The 14,215-nt window shown below is 40.6% G+C and overlaps 1 protein-coding gene across 1 annotated transcript; it reads left to right on the forward strand.

Moving 5' to 3' along the window:
- The first annotated feature begins 2,669 nt into the window (after positions 1 to 2,669).
- SDE2 (spliceosome associated SDE2) lies at positions 2,670 to 12,550 on the forward strand. The gene is made up of 7 exons (XM_086743655.1): positions 2,670 to 2,814; positions 3,647 to 3,764; positions 5,954 to 6,065; positions 6,594 to 6,763; positions 7,515 to 7,626; positions 8,276 to 8,684; positions 11,814 to 12,550. Exons 1-7 carry the CDS (start codon positions 2,674 to 2,676, stop codon positions 12,027 to 12,029), a joined length of 1,278 nt encoding a protein of 425 aa, XP_086599781.1. The 5' UTR covers positions 2,670 to 2,673; the 3' UTR covers positions 12,030 to 12,550.
- The last annotated feature ends 1,665 nt before the right edge of the window (positions 12,551 to 14,215 follow it).

The raw sequence follows: 14,215 nt of genomic DNA on the forward strand, positions 1-14,215 counted from the left end.
TGCAAAATTATAATTCAGTCAGTGCTCACTAGGGCCAGGAATTCATCAGCACAGATATAAGAGTAATTCAAAACATCCAGAAAAGACATGGATCAAACAACTTGTGAATTACACTGATTCAGCACATCCACTGGACAGTCCTGTGGCCCAACTTCTTTCTGGACAACTCCGCCTATTTGGCCTGCACTGGCAAGCTCCACACCCTCAGCGCCAATAGCAGGAGTTTCAGAGGAGGAAATGAATCATGTCCTCGGAATGCAACTGAAATCCCACAGACGTAAGAAAATACTTATTCATCTGCATATGTATACGGGCATAACTTATATATTGCCAATTACATTTCAATCAGATACTGCATATGAATAAAAATACCCCAGATCTACTGGAATTTAACATTAGGTGCCACATGATTACAAATGAAACAAGCAGTACCACGTGACTTAAAATACAATGTCGAATTAATTGGGACCAATCCAGCACAAAATAACCACAGCTTTTCCAGGCTACACAGATATCACATTTGAATGTTCACACTGTGGCAACACGATATATAATTCAGAAATATCAACTTGTTATAGAAAGTAAAAACAGTAAAAGATTGTCTAGACTAGGTCAAAATGTTTTGTAAAAATATTTTAGCTAAAATTAATATAGCGTAAGAAAGGGTGGGACAAGTTTGACTTGTGAGTTGGCCAAGACAAGCCCACAGCGAGATCCTCTTAACTAAATTATTACAAATTTCTTTACATTTGCAAACGAAGTCCCCACTTCTGGGTCAAGTCACCTCTCTACCTATTAATTTCCCAGCTTCCTCTTTTTTTACCACATCAATTTAAGATAGCCTGGCACAAGAGCTACTTACCCATGCTCACAACGGGCCTGCCCAAGCAGCATGGCTCTTCTGCAAGCAAATAGGGTGGGACCGCCGCAGCACTGAACTTTCTGGAACAGCCAAGCAGTTCAGTTACAAGCCCCATCTTTTTAAAGCAGCATCAATGCTTAAGACCTGAATTTAGCTGCAGGCTCTGACATAGGTGCCTATCTTACTCGCTAACTGGGTATTTTTCGGTTGCCGGGTGCCACCCTGTCAGGATAGCCCCCCACTGGCTGAGGACAGACCTGAAGTGGGTAGATTATGCAGTGAGTGACAGTCCTTGCCCATGCTGCCACTAAACAAAAAAACACTACAGGTAACACCATTATTTGGAAATAAGGTGACAGGTGTATCGTGCTGCAGATCCCTGGGTAGCCGAACCACATCTTTGCTAGTATTTGCAAAAGTTTCCACTAGACGCAGCTGCTAGTGACCTGCCTTCAAATATCCTCTAGCTGGATGATTAATTTGAAGACATGGAGGAGATTTGAAGCCACCAAAGAACGCAATAGTTACACTGCCTGGATTGCCATACCTCTATACACAGCCTTTCCTGGAAAGGTAGAGGTGTGCATTTTCTTCTAACAATTCTTCAGTCTCCTGCTTATAGGTAGTAACTGCATTTCCTGAAGAGATGAGTGCTGCCTCCTGCTCCACCTCAACTTTCACTCTGATTTGAAAACATTTTATGTGACTATGTAATCAAATCTGCCCCATATATCAGAGTTCGGGGCCTCTCCCCATCCATACGTTAAAACGTTGGTAGGAGTAAGCAGGACAAAGAAGCCATAGAGACAGAGTCCCTCGTCCTGCATGTCATTACATGGAATTTGCACCACATTTGATTGGACAATTAACAGTTGCACATTTCCATTACATTTCTTACACTTACAGTGCTTCGCAGTGTCAGCCCTGCCCCTTCACAGCTGCCCGAGGTGGTACGAATATTTCCATTCTCATGCTGCTACTGGTGCTGCCAACATTACTGAAACAGCAGAGCAGATGAGCATGTTGGAAGCCACAGTCCATTTTGCCTGCTGTTACGTCCTCATAGAGCTGACGTGACAGGCTGTAAAAAGCCTTTACAACCTGGTAGGTTGCACACAGCGGTCTGAATTAGAATGATGGGGCTCTCTCATGTAGAAAAGGTAAAGGACAGAAAGTGCTTCCCAGGATGGCTTCTGGCATCGCTGACAGCAGGAGACAGGGACATTTCTCTGAGCATCAGGCTCCAGATGAACAGTGCTCTGGGCCATGTCCTATATCAAGGTACCAGGACACCGTGCGCAATACTCTGTACAGTATGATCAGGTCCATTCCCTCCTAAGCAAGGGTGCCACGCTCCAGCGTCTTCATTTCCAAAGACTAAAAATATCGGGATTCTCATTTAGCCTTATATCCCTAAAAATTATAAGCAAAGGTCCCTAAAAGGCCTGAAACATCGGACTGACTCCAAAATATCACAAATACAGGTTGTTTTAAATCTCGTTTGAGCCTCCAGCACTTAAAAAAAACCACCAGAAACCCACCAACTAGGAAGCCTTTAAAAACTCCAACGCAGGGGTAAAAAAAAAAAAAAAAAAAAGACCTCGCACGCACCGCTAAACCTCCAGAAGCCCCGGAGAAAGACCGAGAGCTGCCGGGCGGAAGCAAGACTGGGGCTGGGGAGAGAGGGAGGCGACTGAACTGACTCCGAGACACCAGCGCCCCCACCCCACTCCCGCCCGCCGGCCGGCCGTTATCAGCTCGCGCCAGCCCTCGCCCTACGTCACTTGACTGCGCGTTGGCGTCACAGGCGCATGCGCGGTGGCCGTCGGCGGCGCCGGGAAGCGATGGCGCTGCTGGTGCGGGAGCCGTTGGCTTCACGGGCGCGGCCTTTGCCGCTGCCCCCCGGCGGCGGCTCGGTCCGCGGCCTCCTCCGCGATCGCGCTCGGGCACTGGTGAGTGGAAAGGGGGGCGGTTGTGGGGTCGCGGGCTCCCCTCGGGACGATGAGGAGGTGGGTGAGGGCGCTGGGCTCCTGGGGCCGGCGGCGGCCCCTCACAGGCCACGATGTCTGCCCTCGCCCCTGCGGGACCACTGACGGGCTGTCGCACGTCGCGATTGTGGGCACGCTTCTTCTCGTAGCCGTCGCTTAGTTGAGCAGGAGGGTTTGTTGTAAGAAAGTGTTGTGTCCTCTGGTATCTTCCATGTATAGGTAGTACATACATATAAAACTATAAGTTCTCTACAGCCCTAAAAATGTGGGGTTTGTTTGCTTGTTTTTTTAAACACGGAGTGTTTGAACACTTAGTGTCAATTTTCCCATAGCACAGCTTTTCCCCATTCATGTTTACAAACTGATTTAGACTGTGTTTAATCCTTGAGTAAAGAGGAGTTGAAACAAGCACCGCATAAAATCATAGAATGGTTTGTGTTGGAAGAGACCTTTAAAGGTCATCTATAGTCCAACCCACCTGCAAGGAGCGGGGACATCTCCAACCAGATCAGGTTGCTCAGAGCCCCATCCAGCCTGGCCGTGAATGTTTCCAGGGATGGGGCATCAACCAGCCTCTCTGGGCAACCTGTTCCAGTGCTTCACCACCCTCAGTGTAAAAAACTTCCTTATATGTAGTCTAAATCAAAATATATAATGTTTATGCTTTTAAGATAGTCTGATTTTTGCTTCCCCTCCTTTCCTAAAGGAAGGAAGGAAACGTTACTCCTTAATTGTCTACTTTATCAGAATGTTTCATTTTCAACTGACCATATAGCTCAATTTTGTTGTTTTTTAGAATATCCCGGAAGAAAGCTTGTACGTGAAATGTAACGGACGACTGGCTAATGATGAAGATGTATTGCAGGATGGAGCCGTTTATAGCCTGGAACCAAGACTTTGTGGTGGAAAAGGAGGTTTGTTGCTTAATTGCTTGTTATTGATTAGATTCTTAGGTTAAAAAAACTTTTGTTATACCGTACTTTATACTGATGGCAGCAGTCCTGATGTATTAGCACATCTCTGGTAATGTGGGTGACTGTGATATAGTGTCTGTGAGCTGAAACCAAAGTCTACCTACAAAGCTGAGAACTGAGCAGGGAAGCTGCAGTTCAGCTAACAACTTTGCTGGCGTAGCTCTTCTTCGCATCCCTGGTCAGCTTAGGTCTACTAGTAGAAATCTGTAATGTGCATCCAAGTGACTTCAGCATTGAAATTGTGTTTAAAAGCACCTGACTTCTTAGGCTCCTAAGTTTCATTCATGATCACTTAGGACAAATATTCCAGGTACAAATAACCTGTGATTTGAGTATGTTATATTATATTTTGTCTTCTCGGATTTGAAAAAAATGTATAAATGACAAGATCTCAGTAACCTAAGAACTAAATAATTCAATCTGAACTAGACTCCTTATGTTGACAAAATATTTTAACTGTGTTACAGGTGTATGTTAATCATATAAAACAATGCAGCTACTTACAATGTGGTCATTCCCTAAAATGGAACATGATGGATGAAGCAGATTTAGCAGAGTATTTGAGTGTAATTTGAGTCAATATATGTTTTCTCTTTGAATCCAGTTCTCAGAATTTTCCAGCTTTTGAGCAAAAATAACTGCTGAGTAACTGTGCAGCCTTGCATCAGACTGCAGCTCAGCTTCATAGTTTTCTCAGCTCCTTCATAGTTTTAGACAGAACTGAAAATAAATATTGTTGCTATAGCGTATGAGCTATTGTGGGTTTTTTTAAGCACCCTAAAAGTGGTGCGTATGGTATAAGTTCATAGTATAGCATGCTTCTTCCTCACCTATTGTCCATCAGCTTCAGTTACCGTGGGATGACACAGGATATGTGTTCTGTGATTCACTCTCATTACTAATGTGTCCTTGGGGTCACTTTAAAACTATTCTTTAACAATTCTGTCTGCTTTTGAAAGTGTTCCTTTTGTTTTGACTTAACAGCCTGATAAAAACAGACAAGCAAACACAGGTCAGAACTATTGAGACTTGCTGTATGATCTCAAGGAATTACAGATCCTGCAGGCTTAGAAAATAACTGAGTATTTTATTATCAGACCTAATTCAGCACTTGTGAACTTAGTGAACACATTGCTGTTGATTTTGGGGAGCATGCCTGGCTAGGTGTAGCAGCGAGGTCCGCATTCTTCAGAATGTAAAATGGAGTAGCAGGTTTTTCATGAGCTACAGAAATTCTTCTCACCCATGACAGCAATTGGTGTTATTACCTGAACACAATACTTTTTCTGCCTCATGATACAGTAGGCTGTCTGGATTGGTTTGTAACACTCCTTAAAGGTAATTTTGGGGCACCAAAATAATAGATATTTGTTCGGCTTCTCATTAAAAAAATGCTCTTGGTAGTTTCAAATTGCTTGAAGGATTATATTAATTTAATCCATGTTGTGTTTCTTTGAGGTAGTTAAGTAAGTGTCTTTCTCAAACTGGAGATAACATAAGGTGGGACCAGGTGAGATAAATTAGCAGTCTTGCCTGTTAGTAATTAGTGAAAAAGGAGCGTATAGAAATCTGTTCTGGGGGGATCTCCAGCATAACCTTGTACATCATTATAATCTTGATGAAGTGGCTAAGGCTTTTTCCTAAAAAAGTTCTGTAATTTTTTGTTAGATTTTAAAAGGACACGTAAGTTTGGCGAAGGCTATGAGGGACCTCAGGGGAAGGTATATCCTGGCTAAATTGGAAAGGACCAAAAATGCTTTCGTGAGACGAAGAAGATTGTGAGATTGCTGGGGTAGTCCAGAAATAGGCGTTCATGCTAGAAGTGCTGCAGAGGTTCTGGTACATCTGGAGTCTGTCTGGTGTGGTGTCAGGAGGACAAAAATCAGATGAGTGGCAAACGCTGGATAACTCTCTTTTTCCGCTTGGTCTTTCAGCATTTCGCCCAATGACAATTTTCTAACATGTTGCAACTTTCAGCCTACCCTTTATTTCAGGGTTATTGCATCAAGGGAAAGGAAAGTGTTGAATTCAATTGTATTATTTTTCCAGAATTAATTATTTTGTTTTGTACTAGTTCATCTCCATTTGTTTTTGTTTAACTGATTCTTGATTACTTTTTTTTTTCTCAGGATTTGGATCTATGCTGCGAGCACTTGGTGCTCAGATTGAAAAGACAACAAATAGAGAGGCTTGCCGAGATCTCAGTGGAAGGAGACTTCGGGATGTCAATCACGAAAAAGCGTAAGGCATTTTCTTAGAAGCTAGAATTATAAAATAAACTGACCAGATAGTTTGCTGTTAACAAAAGAGATCAAATGACAGGCTGTTGTAGCAATGAAATTTTATTTTTGATACTAAAAAGGGCAAAAGTGAAATCTTAAGCGCAGATGGACTGGAAGCCAATAGGATTCTTCTGACTATGATTGTGTTGTTGCAAAGTAAAGGTGATTGTACTACAGCCTGCTTCTGAGAGGCTGTTCTGCACCTCTTGGATTTCTCATCTGGAAGTCTCACAGTTCTTGTTAAAGCTGCAAGACCATGATACTGGGGATATGTGACCTTGCTGCTGTTTCTAGCTTCCAAAATAAACTTTACTTTCTTCTCTGTAGCAGAATCTTTTTATGTTCCTTCAGTAATTCCCCTGGGTGGTGTTAGTCATCTTTTCCCATCCTAGCAGGTGGTAGAAGCGTTCAGTAATAGCAAAGCAACAAACTGAGATTACATTAAATGGTGGAAATGCTCTCATTTTCATGGTTCTATCACCTGCAGCATGGCTGAGTGGGTGAAGCAACAAGCAGAACGGGAAGCGGAAAAAGAGCAAAGGCGCTTGGAAAGGCTGCAGCGGAAGCTTGCGGAGCCAAAGCACTTTTTCACAAATCCGGACTACCAGAAGCAGTGTCATGAAATGGCTGAACGACTAGAAGATTCAGTCCTTAAAGGTATTGCAGTTTAACCTCACTTTACCTCCTCAAAAATTAAAAGAAACTAAAAGTCCCTAGAGCCTCAGTCCAGTATGAAAATTAAAAAAAAAAAGCTGACAGTAACTCAATTGAATGAAATTTTAAATTCCAGTAAAATTGGTTGGAGTTCATTTTTCCTCTTTGGCTACTGCTTGTCTTAAATTGCATTGAACAGCATAACACAAATACAAGTGATACTTGTATTTGAGTGTCATCTCAACATAAAAGCAAAATTCTGTAAAGGTAGTGTTTCTAGTTCAGTATAGAAAATACAATTCTTACACAATAAGAATTGTGTAATAACTTTCAGTCAAATTATGATATGTAAACAGGTCTTACTAGAAATGGAAGCCAGCTATGAAATACCTTGTTTCTCTTACAGGTCTTTGTAGTTTTGATTTTGGTTTTGTTTTATCCACAGATAAAAAAAAAAAATCCCTTTTTATCCCCTGCTGGCAACTTGATAGTGAAGCTTGAGGCTGAAAGGAATCAGTTCAGGAAACCATTTTTAAGATTGACTCTATGCCTTAGTAGAGCAGTGTAAGAAAGTTTTTCCTGCTACTGAGTTTATTTTGAAGCTTTGAGTCTACATAAATGTGCACCAATAGTGATTATTTTCAGCTAGTGTTTTAAATTGCATCTGAAGTTTAAAAGATAAGTAGAATTTACAACGTATGTGAATTGTTTAAAATGTGTACAGATGAAGCAGACTTTTAACTTTGTTTTGAAGGATTGCAGGCCACTTCAAGCAAAATAGTGTCACCAGAAAGTGACAATAGTCGGAAGCGTCCAGGTGAATCTGGAAAGAATGGAACAAAATCTCGAAAAAGAAAATGCTTTTGGTAAGTATTACGACTCTCTTAGGCTTAATACTCAAGTATTAAGGCTTGAACAGGATGACAGATTAGGTCCAGACAAGTAAGCGACATCTTATTAGAGATGTAGACATAAATAGTAAAATTAAGTTGAACTTATTAAATTGGAGAACTGAACGTAAATGTTACTGTGTTCGTGTAATTCTGTCCCAGCTGAGCAGACAAACTTTACTTGTAAAAATAGGCACCTTTTTGTTGTTTTTCTCATATTCATATGGTTATAGTCCATATACTTCTCTTTTTTTTTTTTTTTTTTTTTTTAATTAATGAATGACATTGGCAATGAACTAAAAAAAGATTAGGTGAAAAATGCCAGAAAAAAAAAATAATGTGACATGAAAGAGAAGTCTTAATGATGCCAGTGGTGTTTGGAGTAGCAATAGTAGCACACATTTCTGTATTGGGAACGCTGTAAAAAGATACCTGTTCTTGGGGGTTGTTGGGTCCTGTTCAGTGTTAGCAGCTCTTCCATTTACTAAACTATCCTAAATAGCTGCTAGAGTAGTTTACTGCAGCTCTCTGAAATGAGTTTTGGAACGAAAATGTGACAATAAAAATATATTAAAAAAAAAAAAAAAAAGGTGAATATTCATTTGTAATGTATTGCTTATGCCAGGCTGGGATTGGAAGGATTGGATGATCGTGACAGTTCAGATTGTGAGGATGACAGTGAAGATGATTGCCCACATGCATCTGATGGAAGTTGTCCATCAGGCAGCAGATATAATGAAAACGCAGGAAACTCAAATGAATGTTCAAGCAGCCCTGTGGAGTCAGTAGAGGGTAGTCCAGCTACCAGGGCAACTGAGAAACCACTGGAGCAGCCAGAAGGTACTGGAAGAGATCTGCAAGGAGAGACACATATAGGTGGGCAAACTGAAATTCCAGATGAAGAAAACAGTAAAATGACAAAGCCAGTGAAGGAAGAGGGGCAAGAAAAGAATGAAGTAACCCAAGCTCTGAAAGAAGAGGAGCGAGAAAATATTTCTTCTAAAGCACAGGAAACAAACCAGTTACAGAGCACAGTAAGTATGAAGCAGTACAAAATTGATACATCTTTTTCTTCAACTGCTTTTACTCTTATCACTTTCCCTTTGTGGATCACAGCAAAGGGGAGGGGATTTCTAAACTTACTTCAATGTATTAGATGTAAATGCTCGGATTAGAATCGTAGTCTCCCTAAAAAGCTAGTAGAATCTCCACAGTTTGATTCAGAGCACAAAAAAATCCCAAGATTAAAAGGAAAAGCAGCGTAACTGAAGATGCATCGTATGACTTCTGAAAACGGAATGTAGCAAGTTAATGGAAACTGCAGCCAGTAAAAGCTCGTGGTTGAGAGTATTTTCATGGACAAACCTGAATTGTAGTATGGTAGCATTGTCTTGAGAGATGGGTCAAGAAATAACTTTAAGATTTTAATAGTCTAGGGTTTCTACTAACTGTCTGTCTAGTATTGTCTTTCCTGAGATCCATGTTTTCCTTGAGATAATTTTTGTTGGGTTTTTTTTTTTTTCCTCCTCCTACATAAATAGATACAATCTGACTAAAAAAATATTTACTGAGGCGGGGGGAAAAAGGGAAAATAAAACCCTTCTGTAGGATAAATGTTGAAGGCCAGGTTGGATGAGGCTCTGAGCAACCTGATCTAGTTGAAGATGTCCCTGCTCCTTGCAGGGGGGTTGGACTAGATGACCTTTAAAGGTCCCTTCCAGCCTTAACCATTCTATGATTGTATGAAAGACTTAGCAATACTTTTTGAGACATTACCAAACACTGTTGAATTTGTCTAATCTTATTTATAACATAATTTGACCTTTATGTTTATGATTGACCTCAATGTTTAAATTAGAAACTGTTCCGAGTAGATGCTCGCTGAACGATTCAGCTGATCAGTCTTTCTTAGTTTTTATTATAAAAAGACTTGAGTTCTAGTTCCTAGAGAACCCTAGTATTCTGATGCAAACTTCAGTTCTTCATTGACCATCGAAGGTCTGAGAGCAGCAGCTTTTTCAGTAGAGAGACAGGATTGGTATAAATGATGGGCTTTGTCTGAACTGCAAAGGATGGTGGAAGCATGGTTTTTAAATTGATCATCTGGTATATCCATGGTGGAAGCAGGTCTGTGCTGCTGCGATATCATTATCTCTGCTGGCAATATGGATTGGTGTTGCAGCCCTCAGCCAGATCAGGAGCAGTGCTGACCATGAGGTTCCTTCTCTGGTGATTGACAGGCGAACAGCTGTCTTTTGCTGAAGAGGCTTTGGATCAGTCTTCTAGCCAAGGGAGAAGGTAGCTTTTCCCACTGAATTGATGAAAGCACAATTAATATTTGGCAGTAAAAGGTGCCAGTACTTGTGCTTCATTGCTCCTTACTTAATGTTACTATTAATTTTTAGGGGTAATGAATCTGGGCTTATTCTAGCAAAAAACCAAAATGTGGGAGGTGTCTTTTGGGCTAGGATGTTGCTTGGATTTTCTGCCTTTTTTCAGCTTGAGCAGAAAGTCTGTCATCAGCTGCCAGTGACTGAATTCTGATAAGTGAAAGTTTAATACAGTTAAATGGAAAAAGGACCAAGGATGTAATCTGATAAATTAGAACTTTGTCATCTACTGTACTACTAGAGCTGGCAAATTTTAAACAGGATGTTTACCATTCTTCACTGTTTACCTTTTGCTCAGTATTTGTGAGACTGTCTATTCCTAGAACAGGAAACTCCACCAATGCCGTGGCAGATTGTTATTGCAGGTGGAAATATTTTTATAATAGTCCTTGATGTTTTGGTTTTTTTTTTTTTTTTTTTAAAGTAGGATAAGAATAATGAGGCAACCAGTCCTTTTTTTTTTTTTTTTTTTTTAATTTTTTTTTTTTTTAATGCTTAGGACAGAGGTTCTAATTCTGCTAGTGTTAATTGTTTTTGCTGAGGTCATAATGGGGTGGTCTTATTCACACTGCTGGTATTACTTGTTCTGAAGTCCCTTTGATAACTCCATCATGATATGTGCCATAAGATTAATATGTGCTGTCAAGTTTTGAACAAAATGGGCTTAGTTTTTTGTTGGTTTTAGTGTGTTAATGTTTAGTGTTAGTGTTTAGTGTGTTAGTAAACACACAGCATTTGAATTAAACAATCCTTGTCTGTGTTGTTTTGTTGACAAGGCATTGGGCTTGGACTAGACAATCTATAGAGGTCCCTCTCGCCCTCAGTTATTCTGCAAATATACTAATCTCCTTTTAAGATGAAATTTTAATCCATTTTCTTGTAGCAGGATGAGATGTGAACAGCAGAACTTTGCCTTTTGGTTAATCTTACTAAAAAGAATGCTTTTTATATCTATTTCTATAATTACAATATAACTGCATTAGAAATAACTATTCATCCTCCTTCCTGCTCTGCCGGGGGTATATTGGTATATTCTACATCAGACTAAAAAGGGACTGAAAGCTTTGCCATGCCTCTTGAAGCCAAGGTTAAGCTACTGAACTGCTAGGTGAGATGGTGGGCTGTAGTTTTAAATTCCATTTTCTTGTGAGTACTTAACTTAAAAAGTGTCAACTATTTTGTCTCCAGAGGAATAGGATTCAATACTGCCACTTCTTTATTTTTGCTTTTTCAACATTCCCCTATTGCAAGTAGAATGTGTTAGTTCTAGTGGAATAATTTTAAAAGTTTAGTGGTGTTTAAAAATGACCAGTGCTTCTCTCTTGGAGGTTGAGTACATTGCAAGCCTGAGCACGTCTGCAGCTTGTCTGGAAATATTAGAGCAAGCCTTTAGCTAGCAGAGGCACTGCGAGGAATAGAATTGTAGCAGTATGGTTGGACACCAGGCACAAAGCTCTCCTGAGCATTCACCCTGCTCTTGTGTTACTTCTGCTATAATTTGCATGTTCTACAATTAGGCTGCTAGCTAGCTTCAATTTGCTTGTACATGATGCCGTAATACTTTGCCTGAGTAGCAGAAGTACTGCTAATAATGACAATATCCAACATAATACATATTGAGACGTTGCTCAACTTTGTTAAGTAATTAAGTGTTTGAGATAATCCTAATTGAAGGTCTTCTGTGAAGTGAAGCAGTCTGTCTATACTTGTTCCTCTTTCCCCCAGTGAGGAAGAAAATAATAATAATCTGATGAGATGTTTTTCTCTTTGCAGGAGGTGGAACCAATAGATCTACTGGCATTCAACTCTGCTGCTGAAATGGAAGCCCTGGGTTTAGATAAACTGAAGATGGAATTGATGTCTTTAGGACTGAAATGTGGAGGCACTTTAAAGGAAAGAGCAGCAAGGCTTTTTTCAGTGAGAGGTCTGTCTAGAGACCAGATCGATCCTGCCCTATTTGCAAAGCCCTCTAAGGGGAAAAAGAAGTGATTTTTAAAAAAAAGATGATTTTGTATACATGTTCTTCTAAATTTTTATTTTTCTGTTGTTATTCTGTACTGCCACATGCAATTCTTTGGCATGCCTGGATAGTTTTTGTTTCTATCCTCAATGAAGTTTGATTAATATAAGTTGCTAGATAGCGGGTTAGTTATGCGTTCGAATGCATTCAATATTAAAGGTGTGAAACAACTATCTTCTGATAAGACTTGTTATAACCGTTTGCAAAGCTTAATACAACAGGTAGAACAAATTCTCTGTATATGGAAAGAAATAACCTGAATGTTTCTGGAAAATGGTTATATGACACTGTCATCACCTCTTAAGAAAAATAGCAATCCTTTCTTAGCTTTGTATTGGATCTCCTTTAAGGTGTATTGCAGTTAGCACAGTTACAACTGTCAAATGAGAAACATTGAACTTATGATCCAGGCTTAAAAGGTTAAGTTTCCTTATATAAAAAGAACATTTTTATACGGATGAGGTCAGTATAAATAAATACACTGTGCTGCGAGTTTCTGTCAGGTATCAGATATAAATTATTGAGTGTATGTCTTTCCTTTAGAAGAAGTTAAATGAGAGTGTTTACTTGTTTTGCTCTGGAAAAATGTCTGAGTGAAGGAAATGAGAGAATCACATCCTTAAGAAACTAATGAAGTACACTTGCTGGCTGCTGAAGGTTAGTAAGATACAGAGTGATCATCTGAAGCTGAGTGGGAAATTTAGGATGTGTTTCTTAATTCTTTTCCTGCAGTAAAAACAGTGGAGTAGTCTCCCAAGGACTGAAGTATCTGCCATGGTGGTGCATTATCCTAGAGCAATATCTGACATCTCAGTGCTGGGAGTTGTCCTGTGAGGTGGTAAGGGCAGTGTGCTTGCCTGGCTGTGGGTACAGCTGCCACTTCTCTGGCTTGAGAGACTTCTAAAAACTTCAGTTCAGTGCCTCAGACTTCAGATTTTACCACCCTATGCTGGACAATATTATGTTTATGATCTGCTTCTCAGATTTTCTTCTAGAGACACTTGGAAAATTAAAAATTCTCTCTCCTGTTCTGACATCATACCATTCTTTTATCTGTTTTTAAAGTTTGGCTCATAAACATTTGAATTGCAGTACTGGTAGGAAATGGGCTTCAAATGCTAGGAAATAATTTCACTTGTGTAGTATTCAGTGTTTCTGATATGAGAGTTTCTATCTGGCATTTCAGTCAGTTTTATAATCTTAAGACCTCTCTCTTCCGAAGCTGTTTTGTGTATGCTTGGAAGTTTTGGGTTGAGAGAGGGTGTTAAAGCTCAAGGATGTATTCCTGACAAACTCCACAGGCAAGGTGTGACATCGCTTGTGTGGGTGCAGCTGCTCCGAAGTGCGGGTTAACCGGACAGTTTGTCCGTTCTTTGCCAACGGGACCTTCCCAGGCACGCTTCCTTATAAAATGGCGTTGGAGGGCTTGCTGCCCCGCAGAGCTGTCTGTGTGTCCGTCTGTCTGTCCGTGCCGGTGCGGGAGCCCCGTGCCGGCAGGTGTCGCTGCGGGCCCAGGCTGCGGGGCCCTGGCCCCTCCACACCCTCCCCCGGCAGCCGGCAGTTCCAAAAAGGATGGGCAGGGATTTGCAGCGGTGGTAATGTCACCCTCATATACAAAGCTGGCACTTGTGGATCTGTTTGACACGGTGTTCTGAAAACATAAATCATGGCACTTGAGGGATAAATTATTAAAGCACGTTTAAACTGTTCCCTGTTTACCTACATACATATGGCATCAGAAACTAATGAACTTGGCTTTTTGCAGCTTATCATTAGTAAAATCTGGTTTATATAATGAGCAGTGACTTAAATGCAGCAAATTGTGTAGTAGGTAAGATGATGTTTGGTGGCAGTAGAGCACTTGACATGTCTGATATTTTAACCTGTAAGGGAGTCTTGGAAAACTTGAAAAAAAGTGGGTGGGGAGAGAGACATTGAGGCTCTGCAAATCACATCTCATGGGGGTTGTGACAGGACAAATGGGCCCTGGGTAGAAAGGAAGTGATTTTGTTTAGTGAGTATGTTTCACTAGGAAACTGGAATGGCGGATACCTGGGAGGTCACCTCTACGCAATGAAGTTTTGCTGGTGTAAATGTGTTGACTGGGTATGTAACATACCAGCTGCAGTCCCACTTGGGTGGCAAGCCTTTGGTG

The sequence above is a fragment of the Chlamydotis macqueenii genome, chromosome 3, assembly GCF_036417535.1.
Source record: "Chlamydotis macqueenii isolate bChlMac1 chromosome 3, bChlMac1.mat, whole genome shotgun sequence".
Classification (NCBI taxonomy): Eukaryota; Metazoa; Chordata; class Aves; order Otidiformes; family Otididae; genus Chlamydotis; species Chlamydotis macqueenii.

Excerpts from the sequence above, each read along its gene's own strand:
- SDE2 (XM_086743655.1), top strand. The coding sequence starts at position 2,674 with ATGCGCGGTGGCCGTCGGCGGCGCCGGGAAGCGATGGCGCTGCTGGTG. Across the intron at positions 6,764-7,514 it reads AGAAGATTCAGTCCTTAAAG|GATTGCAGGCCACTTCAAGC; the intron begins GTATTGCAGTTT and ends TTTGTTTTGAAG. Across the intron at positions 7,627-8,275 it reads CGAAAAAGAAAATGCTTTTG|GCTGGGATTGGAAGGATTGG; the intron begins GTAAGTATTACG and ends TGCTTATGCCAG.